Source organism: Morus notabilis, unplaced genomic scaffold (assembly GCF_000414095.1).
Source record: "Morus notabilis unplaced genomic scaffold, ASM41409v2 Scaffold6, whole genome shotgun sequence".
Lineage (NCBI taxonomy): Eukaryota > Viridiplantae > Streptophyta > Magnoliopsida > Rosales > Moraceae > Morus > Morus notabilis.
Window position 1 is genome coordinate 164,521 of NW_010363960.1, and position 22,500 is coordinate 187,020.

Below are 22,500 nucleotides of genomic sequence, written 5' to 3' on the forward strand. Positions count from 1 at the left end.
TTCATTTGCATTTATTTCTTTTGTAGTGTCTATAATGTTAACATCTTCAATAACTACTCTTATTCTGTCTAGTCATTTTGTTAAATATTTAAATAAGTATTTTATGAGCAATGATTGAGAGCATATTTCAACATTGATGTGAGCTTGATATTTTATACATAATATACGATTATATGGAACAACAAATCTGTTATCAAGTTGTATTCCTTCTTTAATAACATTTAAAGTAGATTCTCTACGTCTGTAACTAACAAAACCATTTTCTTCTATGCTTGTTTCATTTTTATATTGTTTAGGGAATTTTTTTGTACATGTTGAGTTTTTCATACATGGAGCATTTGTTTTTGCATATCCACATGGGCCATGTATCATAAAATCAGTAACAACTTTATAACCTAATGGATCATATTCTGGATTTGAGATTTCTGCTGATATAATTTTATCTATTTGTATTGGATCTCGATATTTATCTTCTCTATGTAACCAAAATAACATATGACAATGAGGAAGACCACGTTTTTAGAATTTGACAACGTATAAATCTACAGTAATAGAAAAAAAACATTGAGACAAAAAAATATTAGTAACATATTTTAAATAAATGTAAATTTTTTTCCTACAAATTGTAAATAAATAGAATATAAAAGAGTACAATAAAATAGAATAATTTACCTGCTATTATGATTCTGAAAATCTGTCCTGATTTTATTGTATGTAACAAATGGTCTAATTTTATTTTAAAAATTCTACTTATGATATCTGGTCTATCATTAGATTTTTGTCCTGGAAGTAAAGTTAGAGCTCTTATAATTTCAGACCATTTAGGATTGCATGTAAATGTCAAAAAAAATATCAAGATTTCCATAATATCTACATATTGTCATTGCGTCCTGATAGTTTTGAATCATATATCTTGGACTTCCAGTATGAGATGATGGTAAAATAATTCTTTTTCCAATTGTTTGAGGGTCAGTATCACCTTTAGTTATAGCATCTTGAATACCTTTATAAAATTCAGATCTCAGATTATTTTGACTATGTCTAACAAAATCTAATTGATCTTCTTCGACAGTAGCATAGGCATCTGTAATATATTGTTAAAATAATCTACCACTTTTAAACAATGTATTTCCTTCATTTAAACGTTGGTGTAACTGAAAAGCATAAAATGATCTCATTGAAATTCATTTTTTAGATGGTCTGTTTCCTATAAATTCAGGATTCCATCCTATGTTAGGTCTATATCCATCTTCACCATAAGGAAACAATAAAGGATACTGTAATGACATATAGGATGGATGGAGTTTATTAATTCTTTGTAGGTCACCGGTTTGATTACATATAATAATATCTCTTCCTTTTTCGTATTCACCAATATCACCAACAATTAATGTTCCAATATCTGTTGAGGTTGGAAGGTCATACTGTGTACCATCTTCATCTCGTCTACCTAATAATCTTAGCTTCATTTGTTGTGTTTTATCAGTATTGTAGCAATTTTTTACAAATCTAAATAATTTAACTAATATATTTATTTCATCTAACATTATTATTAGTTTTTTAATAATAGTTTCATTTAAAGAATCTGAACTATTCATCGATGTAAAAATTGACATTCTATTCTGAATTTCATTTTATGTATCATTAACATATAATTGTACAAATTTTGGAGGATTATTATCAACTGGAAGTAAAGATCCCATTAAATGATGTGTTTGTCCACTAATCTTAAATATATAGGGTCCAAATGTTTCATTAATATTTGATTGAATGTTTGCCCCAAATGATGTAAAAGAAAACATTGAATTATATGTTCGTATATTTTTCCTAAAATGTGTACTTAGACTTCCACCATAATAGTTTAATAAATCATCTAAAATTGATGGTGTTTTTCTTTTAAAAGGTAATTTTATTTTCCCATTCTGACAATATGAAGAATATTTCTATGGATGTTTTTCGGTTCGTTCATTATTCCAAAATATTGCTCCACAGTGTTCACATGTCGACTCACAATCTCCCAGATCAATATAATTAAGATCACCTAATTTCATAGTTTTAAAAATATCTTTAAATTAGTTGAAAATATACGCGTTAAAAATTTAGAAATAAAGATTTTAAGTTTAGGAATTACTTTCTTGAACCAGCGCTGTTTTTGAGTGTTGAATTGTTGACTCTAAAGGGAGCTCAGTATTCGTGAAAGTTCCACAAAACTGTGTATGTTTGGTTCGATGTGTCCTCATAATTTCGGAACCTGAGTGATGCATTTCTTGCGGCCTTCTTTTTCTATTTTTGACACATTCGGTTTTCTTTTGATGAGGATAAATTTCATTGAGCTTTCTTTTCGTTTTCATTATCTGTAAATTATATCATAAACATTTATTGTATGATAAATTGTATATCTATTAAATATAAATTAGTCTAAATGTTAAACATTGAATTATCATTTTATAAATTATAATTTTAAAATGCAGCGTAATTATTTATCTAACCAATAATAAGTAAAAAAAAAAATTGTTAAAATGGTTTGTATATTATTTATAAAGATAATTATTTAGTTTCATATTGTTATTTATTTATTTTTATAATTATAAATAACAACGGTTAAAACATATTTAATTTTAATTATGATATATTATTTACAGTTAAATTACGTTTGTATAAAAATTTTATTAAATTATATAATTATTAATAAAATTTTATTATTAAATATTTATTTATTGTTTCTACATATATCTAGGTATTTTATGCTTAGTTATGATGAAATATTTCAGTAGGGCATTTTTTAAAAATTTTGACATAAATATGTATGTTAAAACTATAATGTAATAAACATTATAACACATCTATGTTCTATAACTAACAAATATTTATCTAAACATATATTCGAATGTATAAAAATGCAGAACTAATAAACCACACAAACGATAACATAAATAAAATTGTTTATAAGATATAATTAGGGAAATAAATAATGAAGATTTACAATTTTTTAAAATTTTAAAATATAATAGAGGAGGAAAATAAATAACATTAATATTTTATAATTAAAAAATAAAGTTACATTAATAAGTAGATATTGTAATCTATATTGTAAAAAAGATATAAATAATATATAGTATATTATTAAATAGAATAATTTATTTTTATAAAACTTATATAAATGTTTTATTATTAAATAAAATATTTATTTAAAAATAACAATATGAAATTTATGTACAGTTTTAAACACCTTCCTAAATATATATATAGTAAGTTAAATAGAAAGCAATTTGTTAATGTATTATATATGTTAATAAATATACTTTAAATAAATCTAGAATAATTATAACGTATAAATTAAACACTAAAAACTTATCTCTGGCGTTACAAAACGCACGTTTCTATTTGAGAGAGTTAAGCACAACTAGAGTATCAACCGTACACAAAAGTCAGACAAAGTTGTGTTCGACGGTAGACAGTACAACGAAACAGCAAATCTGTTTCAAATAAATGTAATACATTACAAATCTGTAAATAATAAATGGATTGTATAATAAGAATGTAAATTCATAAAATTAAAAAAAGTATTTATAATACATTTGTATTATAATTGAAATAAAAAATATGTAACATATATTATTTACATATTATGTAAATTGTGTTTACATTATTTATATAAAAAATACATATAACTAAAACTGTAAATATTATACTGCTTACATTGTTTACATTATTTACATTATTTACATAAAAATTGTATATAAATGAAACTGTAAATATTACATATCAAATAATCAAGATAATACTAAAAATTAAAACACTATTAACAATTGTTAACTAATAATGAAAAAAAAAGAATAGAATGAAATAAATTAAATACAAAAAATGTAACTAATAACTCACATAAAAAATAATTCTTGAGTTATAAGCTAGGATACTAAAATTTGAAATTTGTATTCAATAATGAAAATATTTCAGTACCCATGTCATCTAACATTCGGTGGAATTATGTAGTAATAGCTAATTTTCATATTGTTTACGCTTATACATGTACTAAGAATAAATACTGTCCTTGAAAATTCACGTATAAAAATGGGCACTGTTTTTTTTTTAAATTTACTGCCTTTTACGTAAAATGATTTGCCTTGTAGACAATGTTTCGTCCGGTGACCATTAGGTGACCATTAGTTAATGTTTGAAGTTGGGAAGTTTAAGCAATGCCATTGTTTGTTCTCTGTTGTCTCAAATGCATTTCGTTTCCTAGATGCCTCTATTTATATAGTGTGATTTTTTTCCCCATAAACGGTTTACACTTCATTCAATTTAATAATAAAGCATTAATACTATTTAGCTGGCATGAGTTGAATATTTATTACAAATACATTAAAAAAACTCTCAAATGGAATGGGAGGATGAATACTGAATATCTTTGTTGACATACACAATTTTTATAGCAGAGAAGAGAAAGGAATTTATGTCTACCATATGTCTGTAAAATTGGTACACATAACACAATACAACATAACATACACGGAACAGAGCTCCAACAAAAGAAAAGACTTGACCTCACAACCTTTTCTTCATATAATACAACGCCAAGCAAGTCTAAACACCAGAATATATATAGTGGGAAAAACATTTAGGAAAAGAATCAGTTGAAGAATGACATATTTAAAAATGGAATAAAAAAAGATAAAACACCTGCAACTAAGAAGCAAGGAAATTAGTTACTGTCAAAAACATATAAACATCTCAAATCAACTAATATAGAAATAAATCTTCAATAATCAGAGCAAAACCAACATTTGCTAATTTACTATTAATGAGTAGTAAATACATAGTATTAGTTTCCGGGAGATTTAAAGTGAAATAACCAAAATAAAACGTTTGCAAGTAAGAAACAAAAAGACAATGACATCAAAATATATATAAAAGGAATGGTTCAGGTTTTCATCTTTTTTTTGCTACCAATGTGTATCAAAAGTAACTGGAATATGATATAACATTGTATTTGGCTGCCAACTGAATTAGTGAAGTAGGTATATTAGAAAACAAAATAATAAAAAACAATGGACAGAAGGAAAAAAGTAGAAAATAAGAAACTTCCAAAGTTAAAACATAGTTAAATGATTATAACTCCCTGCCAAATAATAAACACCAAAGTAAATATAGTAAACGAAAACCTTAAGAGGAAAAATTAGTGAAAGCATGGAATGGTTCAAAGCAGAGGTAAGAAAATAAAACACCTCCAACTAAGAAGGCAAAAACTTGATTATTGTTAAAAAAACATAAATGCCTTAAACAAATGATATGAGAACAAATCTTCAATAATCCGGGCAACATCAATAATTAGTAAATCACTATTAACAATTATTTCTTATTTTTCAAAAAACATAAACAACCTAAACGAAATAATATGAAGATAAATCTTCAATAATCCGGGCAACGACAATACTTGCTAAATCACTTTCAACAATTACTCAGTACACGACAACAACAAATAGGGAAAACATCATCACTACCAGGGACCAACATATTTATAATAGAGAAGTAGAAATGAAGTAGAAGAAGGTAAGGAATAAATACCTTAGAACAATAACGAAAATAGATAGAGTTGATGCAGAAATAGGAAAAACACCTGAAAACAGAGATAACAAAAGGAACTCAGTATTGGAAATTAAAGAAAAGGAAGCAGAGAGAAAAGATAAACGATATGTATATGGAAATGAGGTAAAAAAAGTAAGAAATAAATACCTTAGAGGAATAAAGAAAGCGGATATAGTTGATGCAGAAGATTTAAAAACACTTGAAAACAGAGAGAATAGAACATGGGAGAAAACGTCTCTAATGAAAATTGAAGAAAAGGAAGAAGACAGAGAAGGTAGACGATAAGTATATCACAATGAAAGCAGGAGCAAAGTAAATGACTATAAGCATAAAAGAGAGTACAATATATTTATACGAAGAAAATAAACGTCTGAGTATATGGCGGTAGTAAATACTGGGAACAAAACTTAACAGAACCGCCATTACACTGCAAACAAAAGGTAATAATTTGCTAAAAACAGGTGTTACACTGCATGATAAGTACTGTGGAACAGAGCGAGTAACCTACAGACAGTCAAAACAACGTATCTCATTAGAAATACTTACCCTGCACTAAAAACAAATTTCTAAATATTCTCGACTAATATATCCTGCAAAAAAAAAAGGTTAATAATTAGTAAAAATAAAAACGTAATTTTAAAAAAAGGGAAACAATTAAGGGATAACAATAACAAATAATACATCTGGAACTAAAATTACTAACAAATCTCTAGAAACAAAAAAAAAAGAATACAAATTATAATTTAAAACCTGCAGATAGTCAAAACAAAGTATCTCGTTAGAAACAATTACCTTGCACTAAAAACAAATGTCTAAATATTCCCGACTAATATAATCTGCAGAGAAAAGAGTTAATAATTAATAAAAATAGAACCTTAATTTAAAGGAAAAACAATTAAGAGATAACAATAACAAATAAAACATCTGGAACTAACTATACTAACAAATCTGGAAACGTTTTTCCTTAATTTAAAGGAAAAACAATTAAGAGATAACAATAACAAATAAAACATATGGAACTAACTATACTAACAAATCTGGAAACATTTTAAAAAAAAAAACCAAATCATAATAAAAAATGAAGCTAAATGTATAGAAACCCTAACATATATGAGAAGAAAAGAACATTGAAAAATTTTAGAAACTAAAGGGGAAAAATGAAAGAGGGGAAAAAAAATAACACCAAAAGATCTGGAAAGACGAAAACCAGAGAAAAAAAGAACAAAATCAAGTATAAGAAAACATAAACGAAGAACAAAACTACAAAACCAAATGTAGATATCTGATCGCATAAACCTCAATAACAAATCTGAGGGAAAAAAAACATTAATATATCTAAAAAAAGGAGAATAAAAAACTAAAGAAAAAAACGAACCCAAGTCTACAAAATACTAACAGATCTAGAAAAGCAGGGCTAAAAAAAACTTAAAAACATAGAACATAACGAAGCAAAAGAACGCACAGAACTGAGAAAATGAAAAAGAAAAACCGAATAAAAAGGGGAGAAAAACGAAGCGAAATCTACAAAAACACTAACACATACGGAAAAATACACAGGGGAAAAAACGACTCCAAAAATCTTAAAAAAAAAAAAAACCTAAAAAAGGATTCACATAAACCTTACGCAAAGGAAAAAAAGGAAGAAGGGGGAAAAAATGCACAAAACATGCAAAAAAAGGAAAAAACCAAAATGAAACCCACCAAAAACGGAGGGAAAAATTGAAATTAACCCCACGAAAAACACAGGGAAACCCAGAAACATAGGGGAATAAACAACCGAAGCTAAACCTACGGGAAAAAATGAGGAACAAAACTAAAAAAAAAAAAAAAACCTAAAAAAGGATTCACACAAACCTTACGCAAAGGAAAAAAAGGAAGAAGGGGGAAAAAATGCACAAAACATGCAAAAAAAGGAAAAAACCAAAATGAAACCCACCAAAAACGGAGGGAAAAATTGAAATTAACCCCGCGAAAAACACAGGGAAACCCAGAAACATAGGGGAAAAAAAACCAAAGCCAAACCTACGGGAAAAAATGAGGAACAAAACTAAAAAAAAAAAAAAAAAAAGCCCTAAAAAAGGATTCGCATAAACCTTACGCAAAGGAAAAAAAGGAAGAAGGGGGAAAAAAATGCACAGAACATGCAAAAAAGGAAAAAAAACCAAAATGAAACCCACCAAAAACCTAACCCATTTACGAAGGGAAAAAAAACTGAAACGAAGGCCACTAAACCTTACGCGAAGGAAAAAAGGAAGAAGCACAAACATAAAATGGAGGAAAAACTAAGAAGTAAAACACAATAAAGCAGAGGAAACCATACAAGAGATGAAGCAGATCTGTGAAGAGAAAACAAAGAATGAGAGCCTCGGTGAAAGAGAAAGGCAGGCATCAAAGCAGAAATGAAAAAACGAAGAAGCTTCTGGAGGAAGCCAGACAAAGGGCACACGTGTTTCAGGTAATAGCAAGAGAGAGTAAAAGAGCAAACCAAAGGAAAAGACGAAAAACCCAAACAGAAACAAAGGGGAAAAAACCAAACAAAGGATAAAACGGTAAAATCACTCAAAATGACACATACGGTATGAAAAAGACTTGAACAGAAAGAAACAAGGGTAAAATCAGAAATTCACTGTACTTAGTACAGTAACTTTCCGACCTCCTTTAGTAATAAGTATAATTTATGTAATTACTTTTTTTAAAAATCTATTTAATTAAAAATATAAAATTTTATCGGCCTGGACTGTGCTTGAGACGTGTCTGTGCTACAAATTTCATAAATAAAGCCCAACCGTAGCTCTTCTAAAGTGTCGGGTCAGCCCGAAACACCTCTAGGTACTATATGAGTTTTATAAGTGGAGTCCGCACGAGGATATATTTTCCTTTTAAATTATACAGTATTTTTCATTTGAAAAAAAAAAGTACAAAATGTTGTGGCCCCCACCTTCTTTTTAAACCCGAACGGAAAGCTGAAGTGGAAAGACAAAAGATTACACGCAAAAATCCGGGGGCCAAAAAAGGACCTAATTTGGTTCTCAAGGAACTGGATCAGTGGATCTCACAAGATTGCATCAAAATTTGAAACCTAAGATCTACGGACACTGTTCATACACGTTTTCCTTGTTACGTACGTCAACACCCCACCACAAATTAAGATGAGTTGCGGTGCTGGCGATCATACACCAACACCTTGGCGGGATTCCCGGCCAATCCCCCCACTCTTCTTCACCATTCCCATGTTTGTTTCTCTCTCTTACATTTCTTCTTCAAATTTTCTTTCTTTTCTTTATATTATTTTTTTTAATCTCAAACCCATAAATATTCTCACATGATCAAACCCATAATTAGCATCGTTTATGTATTGTCTATATTCTGATTACGTAAACATATAGCAAAAACAAAAAATGATAAACGATAGATTTTTCCAAGCCTCCCGTGGCGCGCGTGTGGTTAAACAAATGCTCTTCTTCCAGGCTTTTCATACCTGCGGTTTCTTTATTGAATTATTGGTGGTTTTTAAAGAAGAGAATGTATATATACGCGCCTTGATGATTTTTTTTGTTTTGTTTTAGTTTTTGTTCTTAGTGGTATTATATATTTCCGTAATTTTGACTCCTGCTTGTGTTGTGTCACCGACATGCAGATTTAAGATCAGAAATGTTTTTAATGCTACGTACTTAAATGGCAAATTAGTAATAAGATCACGTCGAGGGCTTAAATAATGTAACTTGATGTTTGGTTCATAGATTAGAACCATGTGATTAGAATTATTTTCGATTTACGTGTATTTTTTGTGAGAGAAAATACTGTAACGAACCACGAACCATGATTCGAATCAGGGGATGAATCTCCCAACCAAACAATTTGCTACTCGGTCAAAAGCTCACTAGTTTTGTTGCGTTGGACAGTTAGGGGATGAACTTTGGATTCTTTTTTTTTTCCCTTTAAATTTTGAAAATTTTCATTCTTCCCATTTAATTTTGAATTTGTCCAATTTAAGACCCCGTTCATTTCACTAATTTAAGTTTAGAATTCGAGTTTGCTACAGTAAAAAACTCTTAGAAACAGCCACATCTAACTTTTTTGCTACAGTCTTTCCTAAACCTTCTTATATGAATTTCTATTGAAATCAGATGGAAAAAGAAGGAGATATGGGTGGCTATGTGATTTTTATTTATTTGTTTTTAATAGAAATTTAAACAGACAAATTATGTGATTGTATTACTCTATTTTTTATATATGTTTTAACATAAATTACAACAAAAGTGATTAAGTGAGAAAATACAAAATTTAGGGGGTAAAGAGTTTTTAAAATTTAGAGAATAAATTGAGAATAACCTTAAAATTCTGAGATACCAGTGATAATATATATATATATATATGTCCCATTAACAAAACGTGTAGAAATAAAACCTAACATGACATTTGTTTAACGACTTTTTTTTTGCACCGACTCCCCTCAACCTTACGTGTTTGTCAAATTAGTCATCAATTTTTAATCTTGAGAATTCACCCCTTAAATTTTGAAATTCATTACAATATTGGTCAAATTGAAAATGAAATTAAAAATTTGGACGGTTTCCTCGATGTTAACGTTTAATGAGGTTAATTCTAGTCTTTTTTTCGCACCGAGATTGATTTTTTTTTTTTGAAATTGGAAAACTCTTAATTTTTTTCCCAAAACGATTAATCCCAAATTCAAAAAAAATTTCGCTCTTGATGTTGGGGGATCAATTCAATTTTTAATTTTGTTATGAATTTGACAAACATTACAACCAATTTCAAAGTTTAGAGAGTAAATTGCTAAGATTAAAAAAGTCGCGGGACCAAGTTACTAAACTCGTAAAGTTAAGAGGGTGTTCATAAAAAAAAAAGTCTTTGTTTAACATAATACCGACATTTAAAATGTGAGATACCTAGATATTAAATTATCTCCCACTATTATTACACCTTTCAATATCAATGTTACATTAAACAAATATCATGTTACGTTTTTACTTCTACATATTACCTTGGTGTAACTATAGACACGGCTTAAATATGCATATGTGTGTGTATGTATGTATGTGTATATATATATATATATATATATATATATATATTTGCTGTTGGCAGTTCGCGCTCAATATATTTGACTATTTGTCAAAGTTTCTTGGCTCCTTTGTAAAAGGAGACTTGGTCACTTCAGCTTAGTGAAATTTCAGTTTCCTTTCAAAGAATAAAAAATGATTTGATCTTTAAGAAAAAGAAGTAGCAATGAGTCTTCTAGTCATAAAATTATATTGAAATAAAATCAACAGGGTATGAATAATGTTAGAATCTCAATTTTTTTATACTAATTTACGAGTTGTCACTTTTATTGAAGAGATTACTTTTTAATATTAATTTTCTTAACAATTTTTTAATATTTACTTTAATAAAAGATTAATTACTGATCATATATTACGTCAATTAGTATTTGAAAGAGTAAAATTTAAGATCCTAACAACAATAGTTGTTTTTTCTTAATTTCTAACAGTATTTTTTTTTTTTTGGTTGTCTTCGGGATATTTTGGATATTTTATAGTTAAAATAAACTCTTGATCAACAAAAGGTATGTATTTTCCTCTTAAATGTAATTTGGATGATACTTATGCAACGATCTAAAATTAAGGATGTATTAACCTTAAATATATGGTAAAAAAAATTATAAAAATGAAAATGCTGAATAAAAATAGAACTCATTGAAATATACACTACTAAGAGGTTCCCTATCCGTATGCAAAGAAAAATTTTCTCTACATTATCAATGCTGGAACATGGATGACATCCTTATCAATAATAGATATGAGTATCTAGGTATGAGGGATACAATATAGGGATGGGGCAATCTTCCCTGTCTCGGCCACCTTCAATCCGATAATATATACTAAATATATTGTATATACACACACGCACACGTACACACTATAAAATTTATGATGTTTAACTTAGAGGTAAAAAGGAAAAAAAAAACAAAAAAAAACCTTTAAAAAGGAGAATAATGTTCTCAGGGTTTTAAATATTTGAGTTTGGAAATGCTTTGAGTTTTGAAACTATGACAAGAAGAGCAGTGAAGAAGAGTTCTTCGATAGGTTCTTCAATGGAGAAAAAATACTGTAGCGAACTATGATTTATGTGTATATAAATATGTTGTATATACACACACGCACACGTACACACTATAAAATTTATAATTTACGTGTATTTTTTATGAGAAAAAATACCGTAACGAACCATAAACCATGATTCAAATTAGGGTACGAATCCCCTTACTAAATACAAATCTCTATGATAAAGTTACATGTTAATTGATACTCATTTGACCCTAGATATATAACTATGTTGCGCCCCCAGGCCCTAACTGTCTAAATTTGGTGCTTGCTCCGTTTCTTTTGGCATCAAAAGTTGTTATGTTGTCAGAAATTTCTCTCTCGTGATTTAAGGCCTCCTTCGTTTCGCTGATTCGAGTTTAGAATTTGAGTTTTGCTACAGTAAAAAGCTCTCACAAACAGTCACATCTAACTTTTTTACTACAGTAAAAAACTCTCACATAAAATTACATCTCAACTCGAATTCTAAACTCAAATCAGCGAAATGAGGCCTAAGAATTTTTCTTTGATTTTAGTTTTTCCTTGTTTCCATAGAGGTGATGCCTTTCCTCCATTTACTTGTTGCTATGTGTTTTTTGTAATAATTTGGTTTTAGTCACGCAATAACAAAGGTGATTTCCCACTGTCTAATGTTGTTAGTGTGTCTTGTCATCAGCTAAGGTTGACTTTATGTGGTGTAATAGGTAGCTTTAGGGTGTGTTTAGTAGGTGGATCATTGTTCAGAATCAGTATTTATTTACAGTGATTTTAAATCATGATTCTAAATTAGTGTTTGGTTTGAATGATTCTGAATCATGATTCAGAATTAGTTTTTAGTTTGAATGATTCAGAATCATGATTCAGAATCTGATGTGATGTTTTAAACTAGCTCAAATCATGATTCTAAAACCACCCCCTCTTGATTGAAGGTGATTTAAACCCCTAATTCTGAATCATGGCTTCAGAATCATGATTTAAACCTAAAATTATGAATCATGGTTCTGATTCCAGAATCATGGCTAGAATTACCATAGTTTAAATTCTCGCACCAAACGAACCATTAATGTTATAGGTGTTTTAGGCCTCATTTATTTCACCGATTCGAGTTTTGCTACAATAAAAAGTTTTTAAAAATAATAACATCTAATTTTTTACTTCAGTAAAAAGTTCTCATATAAAATCACATTTAAACTCGAATCAACGAACTAAACGAACCCTTAATCTCATTTAGTCAAAAATTTTCGTCGATTATAAAGTGCAGTTGAAGGAACAATTTTTGTCTTTGCAAAAGTTGACATGTCTATTTGATTTTCTTTCATTAGAATTTGGAATACGTTTCTCCTCTTTAAGGGTTTTCATTCAAAATTATTAGTGAATGCAGTTTTTATTTGGGGTTGGGTCCCTATATCTTGAAGTCATTCGCGCCCTCACTATTTGTGTACGTAATTTTCTGGTTTGAATGAACCTATCTAAGCTTGTAATACAATTCTTTTTTATTTTTATTTTTTTTATTAGCAAAAAAAAAATATAATTCTTTTTTAATGTATTTCTGTTATTGCCAGTTATAATATATTTTAAACTCTAAACACATGACATTATAGACCGCTGCTATTTTCTCATCACGTGGGCCAGTGTGGAGACATTGAGGCTCCATCACCCATCTGCCATTTCTCTCTCCTCACTGTATTTCTCTCTCTTAAAACTCGTATTACACATAATAGCCGTCAATTCATTTGCTCATCACTCACAAGTCATAGCCTCGAGAGAGTGGGAAGAGAATAAAAATCTCAAAAGCCTCTTGCGTTGTCAACACCACCCACACCAAGCAAACCACCTATAATAGATTTAAAAACCGTTTTTTTTTTTTTTTTTTTTAATCTTTTTCCTCGGAGAAGAGAAGAAAAGAAAAGGATCAAAGTGAGAGGTTTTTTGTGTGTGTGTGTGTGTGTGTGTGTGTGTGTTCTTTCTTCTTTCTAAGTACTTTTGTACTCGGTCACTTCATTTCAAAAGGGCAAAAAGAGAGGGACTTGGACGGATTTGTCCATTGACTTTATGTGGGTATACCCTTTCCGGTGATGTCGCTTGCCGGCGATAGGAGGAGGGTAGTTTTGTACTTTTGCGTTGTGGCTCTGCTGATCGTTCCGATGTCGCAGATTTGGCTCTGCCGTGAGTGCTGCAAAGCAGGTGCGGCGAGGTTGCTCCGCGGAGATGATGCCACGTGGAAGGTCGAGCAAATCGACGGTGGTGATTCTACAGCGATGGGATATAGTAATGATCATAAGAAGAGCAGTGAAGAAGAGTTCTTTGATAGGTTCTTCAATGGAAGAAATCTTAATTTCAACCAAACCGAAAAGGGGTTTGAAGAAAGCAAACGACGAGTGCCCAGTTGCCCCGATCCTCTCCATAACTAGCCAGTAAAATTTAATTATTCGTCTTCTTCATTTCCTTTCATGAATAGTTTTTCCTTTTTTTTTTCCTTGGTTTATTTCTTAAGGGAAATTTTGTTGAATTCTGGCCAAAATACCCACGTTTTTCTCATCATACTAGTGTTAGCAATTTGATGGGCTCTTGTAATTTAGGTGGGAAAACCGGGGGTATTTTGGTATCAAGAAATCCTTTATTATTATTATTATTATTATTTTTTTTTTTTTTTGGTTTTTAGCATGCGGTTATTAAGAACCCAGAAATGCACGATGATCATATGATGTGTATAGAAGAAGTCGAGAATTTGGTTTTTAGAGTGACGACTGTTTGTACTGCTGTAGAATCTCTGTTTGTACCGTTTCCAAGATTTTTTTTTTTTTTTTTTTAATTTATTTGAGATGGAAAGGAAGTAGAGGAAGAAGAAAAGATAAGGGGCGGAGTGGCAGAAATGTAATTTTACAAACAGGGATTCGTAGCCTTTTTACACTGCAACAATACAACAGATATTTTTGAAGCTCAGCAGAAATAAAATATTGCCTTGTTTCTCCAAGTCTCAATGAAAAAGGGTGACCCGTTTTGGTGAAAACATGCTTCGGTTATCGCTGTTTGTGTTCTGTCTTTTTATTGAACACTCAGTTTCTCTCTTTCGTGATGGTACTTTCGTCAATGCAATACACACACACACACACACACACACATATATATATATATATATATGTATGCGGTTGTGTGTTTGGCGTATGTGATAAGAGTTTCCTTTAGATTGTAATAATTTTAGCCGTGCTATAGGTTTTTCCTCGTAACATTAATATTGATCATCAAAGCCGTATGATTGATGGAATTGATGGTAAATATGTGATGCTTAATTGGTTCAAGTTATCTAATTCAACTAATGAGAAAAAATCGCTCAGAAAATAGCCACCAAGTTAAGCTAACTAGCTCCACTCCAAACCACATCAATTATGGCTAGTTATTCGAAGTTAGAGACATTACATTCTGTGTATATAAAATATACGTTTGAGGTTTGAATTTTTAATTTCACATACGATCTGATCACGTTATCTATTAATATATACGTATTGACGCGGCACTGTTAGTTGAGCTATATGTATCTCTGTCATTAGATTTTATACAATGTTCTGTTTTAATTTAACATTCATAGGTACGCTCAATGTGTGCGTAATAAATAGCCTTTCTACAATTTTGTAACCCTTGGAGGTTGGTTACTAGGTATACAGCTAGTTGCTGGAGATAAACATAGGAGAAGGTTTATACTGAAACATGAAGTCTAGCACATTTTACGCACACATATATGTATATTTGATAGTCTCATTCAATGCCTTAAGAGGGATTTATTAAGACCACAAGTGAGAAGATAATTGAACCTGGCCTATGTTTTATCTACCAACAATAAGCCCAAGTCGTAACAGATCAAAGCTATATTCGGCGAGCTCACTGAGAGGTATAATTGTAGACTCATTGTAGACGGCATAATGCTTCTTAAATAATAAGAGAGAATCCTGATAGATCACCTCTGCCATCACAACTCAGTGGTATTTCACATATATATTTGCTATGAAGTCATTTTGCTGAATTCTTTAGCCTTAATTTCATATTCTTATGTCCATAATCACGTAATGAAGAGGTAAATGTAATCTCTCTCTCTTTTTCTTTTTTTTTTTTGGGGGGGGGTTAAAAAAATGTTACGGAGCAAGAATCTCTAGTCTTCGTGATATGATTTTTAATGCCATTTCGGGCAAGTAGAACAGAAGTTAATGCATATTCTATATCAAGAGCAGCCAAACAAAGCTCCTTGTTTGTAAAATTAAATTACTTCCCTCTCCATTGACCTTTTAATATTACTTACTGAGGTTAGTTGGTAATCAAGTGACATACTTTCGGAAAGCATGGTGGGATTTGAAAACGTGAAAGTTCAAGTCAATATTCGCTAGTTTTTAAACATAGATAAAACACATAATTAATTGAATAGTTAAATAAATGTAAAATCCGTAGCTGAATGGCAGATGGACTGTAGTGCTTGTAATCTAGCGCAAACACAGAAATTAAACTTTGTACCACACTTTTGTGATTTTCCCATAAAACTCTTTTGGCTCCTTATAGAAGAATTGAATGAAGACAAGTTTACCTTATTACCAGTTGCCCACTACCAAGTGCACAAAAAGAGAGAATATATAGTGCCTGTTGAACTTGGTCTCATGCTTAACGTGTAATTTTGACATTCCACCATATTTACAGTGCCTTAATTTGTTGTTTTTCATAGACATAGTTGACAAGAAAATCTAGTCTCGTTTTCTGGTATTTTCGGTGCTTATGTTCTATATATATGTACGTATGTATGTATGTATATATATGTGTGTGTAAATAAAAAAAAAAAAAACATATATAGGAAGACCGACCGGCCGGGGAGTGAAAAAAAAAGAGCAGAGAAACCGATGTGGGAAAGAAACACGTATTATGCGGCGAAGAAGAAGTTTTAAATAAAAAGCTGCAATTGTATCGCAGTAATGTCGTTTGTCTTCTTGTATTTGGACACGGGAATCAAATTGACTCCATTTTCATCTTTCTTTCATGAAGACAATTTAGCTCACCGATGTAATGCTTATAACCGTACATTTTTTCTCTTAATATTATACTTTTCTTCCAATAGTACTAGTACTACTGCTCTTACAATTTTGTTTTTCATGGGCGAAATGGGGACACGGATTTGCAAAATATTGGTCAAATTTTGACAATTTTAATAGTTATGTTAAAATAAGTATATGTTTGATTGGTAACTTCTCAAGAATCTTATGACATACTTTATGGTTTTTGATATAATATATGTGCCTGTAATATATATGGTATAATATAGACATATATAGAGTCTAGTTGTTTTTTTTATTATTTTTATTTTTTTTATTTTTTTATTTTTGCTAATCATAGAGTCTAGTTGTTTGTAGCGTCCAAAATCAAATAATTCAATGGCTTACTTTTGGTTTTCCTCCCAATACGCAGTTGATGTCAGCTGCATGAAATAATAGCGTGGGGTCCGGTGGGGAAAGCTATCTTTGTCTCAGCTTACACATCTGTAGAGAGAGAGAATGCACATGGGTGGTAGATGGGCCAGCCTAAGGCCTAACCGCGCCTGCCGCCCAAGTCCAACTATGTTTTAAGAATATTCGGCTTTCTTCAGTTGGTTCGTGAATTTAAATTTTTAATTTAAATTGAGATGTGATTTTATATGAGAGTTTTTTAATATAATAAAAAAAAATTAAATGTGAGTTTTTGTTAGAATTTTTAACTGTAATAAAACTGAAATTAAAAACTCAAATTAGTAAAATAAATGAGGCATTTATATTTTGATGACATTATTATTAGATGTTAGCATTATAGCCCCGTTTGTTCAATAGATTTGAATTACTGTTTAATTTTTTTATTATAATATTTTCTTTTATAAAATTTTAATTTTCGTTTAAATTTATAAACTAAACGGCCCTATAAATTTAGACTTAACATATGTAGGCATACGGTTCGGTAAGTGTAATTTTTTTTACGGAAATAGTAAAAAATAGGTCAATATGAAACGCTTAAGAAAATATATAGGCCAACTTTTAGTTATAGAAATTAATAGGTCATAACTTATCAAGTTATGGTTCATAACCAGATAAGTTATGGACAAACTTGTCAAGTTATGGTTCATAGCCGGACAAGTTATGGACAAAAATGGATAATAACTTGTCAAGTTATGGTTCATAACCAGATAAGTTATGGGCAAAAACAGTAATTTGGCCTATTTATTAACTTATGTAAACTATTGACCTATTAATTTTAATTCATCTCAAGTCTTGGTCTATTTCTCTCTTTCTCCCATTTTTTTATATATAAACGTGTAACTTTTTAATGTAATATGGTAAATTACTACGGAGACTGATGCAATTTTAACATTCCACATACGCCTCTGTATTTCGTGTACATGTTTTTGTTTTTTCCACCTTGAAACTAACTCGCATATTTCTATTTCGTTTTTGCATCTTTAGATTTTGGGATAATTTCGAGGCCCTGCAAAAAGTATTCCACGATCAAAAGACATTATAGATTTGAGTGTGTTCAGAAAAGATAAAAGGGACAGTATGATGATCAGAACTTAATATTGGGTTACGGCCAGTTAATAGAATGTTGTTTCTGATTTAGGCTTCTTGATAGATTGTGAAGTTTTGGGCTGGATTATTTTCTCAGCCTGCTTTTATGGAAGGCCGTTTTCAGTCTAGAGTGTAAATTAAGCAAGGTACCGCCTTTGATTGAAAGTATAGTAATTCATGCATAAAATAAAATAAATTTATTTTTTTTGAAGGAAATTAAATTTATTTATTTATTTTCAAAAAAATAAGGTATTTTATATCAATCTCTAAAAAAAGATAAAAAAGAGAAAGCCAAAAGATTTTAAAAGAAAACAAGACAGGTACATGGTTGGTGTTGTTTTGTTTTTTTTTTCAAAAATGTTGTTTTAACTCGCAATGCAAAAATTTGTTTTTTAATTGAAAAGGCATATTGTTGGATTGACTTGGTCGTGGCAAAAGATATATTAATTATTAGACTGGACGGACACCGCTATTAAAAGCTAGCTCATTCCAAATGCAAGCAGTAGCATGACGAAGTTATTATTAATTTTCATGTCAACATGAGTTAACAGGAGATTTTGCACTAAAAAATTGTGGAATGATTCTTTTTTGAAGAAAAAAATTTCACCTTTTCACTGTTTTTTATATGTTTATATACTTGATTTTCCTTCCTTCGACTCTGAATTAAGATATATATAGTAATGATCTAAGTTAAACCCACATTTAAAGGTTTAAAACAAAAAAGTTATTAACGAAATTGGTATTGTAGTTCACTTTTGTTTATACGAGGTTTTAAGTTTGAAATAATATTATGTATATTTGTTGCAATGATTTCTGCAAGTGTACAGATCGCTAAAGTAAAAAAGTGTAAGGAGTGCGGACATCGTCTTATAAATATTAAATTTTTAGAAATTAAACTAATTACTAGAGTTTTCACGCCTTAATTTTATCTAGGCAACCAAAATCGGAATTAAATGCAAGAAATTAAAGCAATTAAACTATTTAAACTAAAATTGAGGATTAACAAATTAAATAACGGAGAATTAAATCACAAATGGAAATGTCAATGATAAATGATTTTTAGGGTCTTGATTTCACTCTACTCTTTCTATGTTTCTCCTATTTAGTAATTGCCAATTGGTTTTGCTCAATTCAATAATCGAGGGTATCTAAATTAATCTCACTACCTCTCCCGAGTGTCAAATGAGATAATATGTGCAAATAATCAAATTAATATCCCTATCTAACTTGACTATCAATACCTGCTAGAAAGGGGCCTGTGCACTGCTTATGGCGCGGGCGTGCACCTCTCTCGGCGTGAGGGTCTGTGTTGCGTCCCTTCAAGCTCAAAAGCTCTAATTTTTACTCCAAAAATGCCATAAAGTCCCATTTTTAAGATTTCCTACAAAATGACACAAAAAACATCAAAATAACACAAAGAAAATTAAATCTAATAAGAAAATTTGAGCAAATTTAATAAAATGGACTGCAATAATTTTATAAGTTCATAGGGTTGATTGTAAAAATTAAAAATTTAAAGGGCATTTTGCTAAGCTATGACAATTTCGGGGACAGTTATACTGAAATCCTTTACTACGTTAAAATTAAGGGATTTCAACACAAATGGTCTTTTTTAAAGGATTTTATTTATTTATTTATAAATGGCCTAAATTTTATAAAATTGTAAAAATAGTCACTTTCATTAACTTAAAGGTCAATCATTGATTGACTCAGTGGTCAATCACAGATTGATTTAGTTGAGTTGTTAATCAGTATTGACTTGAATTTATCACTGATTAAGTCGATTATTCTTTATTATCAATCAACATTATCTAATAATTAACCAAAGTCAATTAGTATTTAATCAACTTCAATCGATAAATTACATTTTTATTAATGATAAATTATTAATAAATTAATAATGAATCGATCAATCAATTAGACTAATTGACTGTGGTCAATAGGTCAATCATTGATTAACTTATGGAAACAAAATGACCATTTTCATGAAATAAAAGAAAAATTCGGTAATTTATGAAAAGAGGTGGTTAAAGCTACTCAACACAATTTCTCTAAAACTAAAAGGAGTTCGTTGGACCAGGAAGTGGCTGACCCAGTGGGCCCAATGCGGCTGCACCTTGGTTTATATTTTGTTGCAGTTGAACGTGAAAATGGTCAATTAGGAGAAAAAGGCTTGGTTTATTTATTATTGTGAGTTAGAATGTTCGGAATGTGGTACTTGATGGTTGCAATTAAAATTTAGTCCCACACTAAATGAGTGACCTGATCAACTTCGAAATTTAGATAAGAATAAACCTTGATAATAAAGAAAATTATGTGAACACCTTGATGAACGCCAACCACGCTAGGTATGTTTAGAAAAGAAATCAAAACTAGGCACCGGTAGGGTACTACTCTCGGATAATAAAAAACTTGTGAAGATAATCTCTTTTTAATTATTATTAATTTCATTTAAGAAAAATAAAAACTTGTTAAGTTTTGGTTTTTATTTAATATAAATTGTAAATAGGTTTTAAATTGAAGTTAGATTTAAGGCTAGAGAGATTTACCAAAATATCCTTATATTATTGCATTACAAGTTAATTATTAGTCAACTTTCATTAAAAATCTTAACGGAAAGGAGCTATTTCGTTGACATTTTATTTTTCGGGATAACATACGATTGTTACATTTTAAAAATCTGAGAGACTCAAACGAAACTCGTGAAATGTTCAGACATGAATCATCATTGTCATATGATCATCAACTGACCAATAACCATCGATCCGTAGAATTTGAACGGACTAATTATAAGACAAAACTCAAATGTTCACACATCATTACCTCATCATTGGCATATCACCAGTCCTTTATCAGTTACAGTTGCTCCGGTGAGTCTGAATATCGTCAAAGAAAAAAGAATAATTAATCATACCCACATATACATATGATATATATACACATAATAATAAGTATCACAAAAGATTCCTCCTAACCAAAAAAGGATAAATAAGACAGCAAGTAAGGGAGTGAAAATCTCTGTTTGTTGAGGACATATGGAGAGCCCAAACTGGTCGGATTTTGCATTAATTTCCCCCAAAACCACTGGCGCGTAGAGCTTAGGGCGCCCACAGTTGTACGGACCCACAAAACCGGACACCAAACACACCATTTGTACGTACAAGGCGGTTTTCGTGCATGCACACGTACTTGGTTCTCTCCCGAAAGCCAGGAGTTTCCTTTTTCTTCTCGCCGGTTCATATTTTTTCCGCGGTTACGCGGCGACTCGATGACGGCGCGTGAGCCGGTTTCCGATTCCCAGCTCGTGCCTCTCACGTGCCGAGTATTTATTCTTAGCTGCCAAGTTTACGATTAGGACGTGTCGGTTTTCCGTTTACAGTTACATTGCATGGCATTCACACTTGGCTGCTCCTGTCCTCTTCTCTGACACGGAAAACATTTGCCCCTTTAATAACTAAAAACTACAAAACTGCCCTTCTCACACAGCTCAACGGAATTGGACATTTTCTTTTCAATGGAATAAAAATTGGACCGTTTACCTGAAATAACAAAAGCAAATATGAACAAGTTTTGCTGGATTACTGTTTCTAGAAAACAAAAGTAGATTAAACATTGTCGTGAAAGAGTAAGATATTTGAACAAGTTTTGCTTGTTGTCTTGTCTTGTTTGGTGGGATATACTAAGGTTTCGTTCGGTTCGTTGATTCGAGTTTTAAATTTGAATTAAGATGCAATTTTATGTGAATTTTTTACTGTAACTGAAAAAATTAGATGTAATTTTTTATAAGAACTTTTAATTATAACAAAATTAAAATTAAAAATTTAAATCAGTAAAATGAACGAGGCTGAAGCATATTAAAAACGTAACAGTGGCATTTATGTAATTTAGTCGTGCATGTAGGGTAATTCTAAAACAAAATAAAATCCAAGGCAATCTGGCGAATTTTTTAGGGTCCCACATTTCTTTTTCCCTGAACAAGAAAAAGGCAGTATAGTTGATGTTGAACCCTGGTTTTGAGTGTAGTTCTTCAGAAACCACTGGCTCCCAAAAAATTTCCCATTGTAAAAAGAGGGGAAAAAAAAAAAGAAACAGGGAAAAAACCTCGAAAACATTGCCTTTAAATACAGCCATCCAGAGCTCCCATTCTTCATATCTCCGTACATTTTCCGTATAATATTTCTGCTGCGCCGCCCAAACCCCACCTCCGAGTTATATATATACCCTTTTTGCTCGCTGTTTGTTTCTCG

General features: G+C 30.4%; 1 protein-coding gene across 1 annotated transcript; it reads left to right on the forward strand.

The window, feature by feature from the left end:
• Positions 1-13,765: 13,765 nt before the first annotated feature.
• On the forward strand, positions 13,766-14,101 carry LOC21397781 (CLAVATA3/ESR (CLE)-related protein 43). Its single transcript, XM_010105458.1, has one exon. It carries the CDS (start codon positions 13,766-13,768, stop codon positions 14,099-14,101), a length of 336 nt encoding a protein of 111 aa, XP_010103760.1.
• The last annotated feature ends 8,399 nt before the right edge of the window (positions 14,102-22,500 follow it).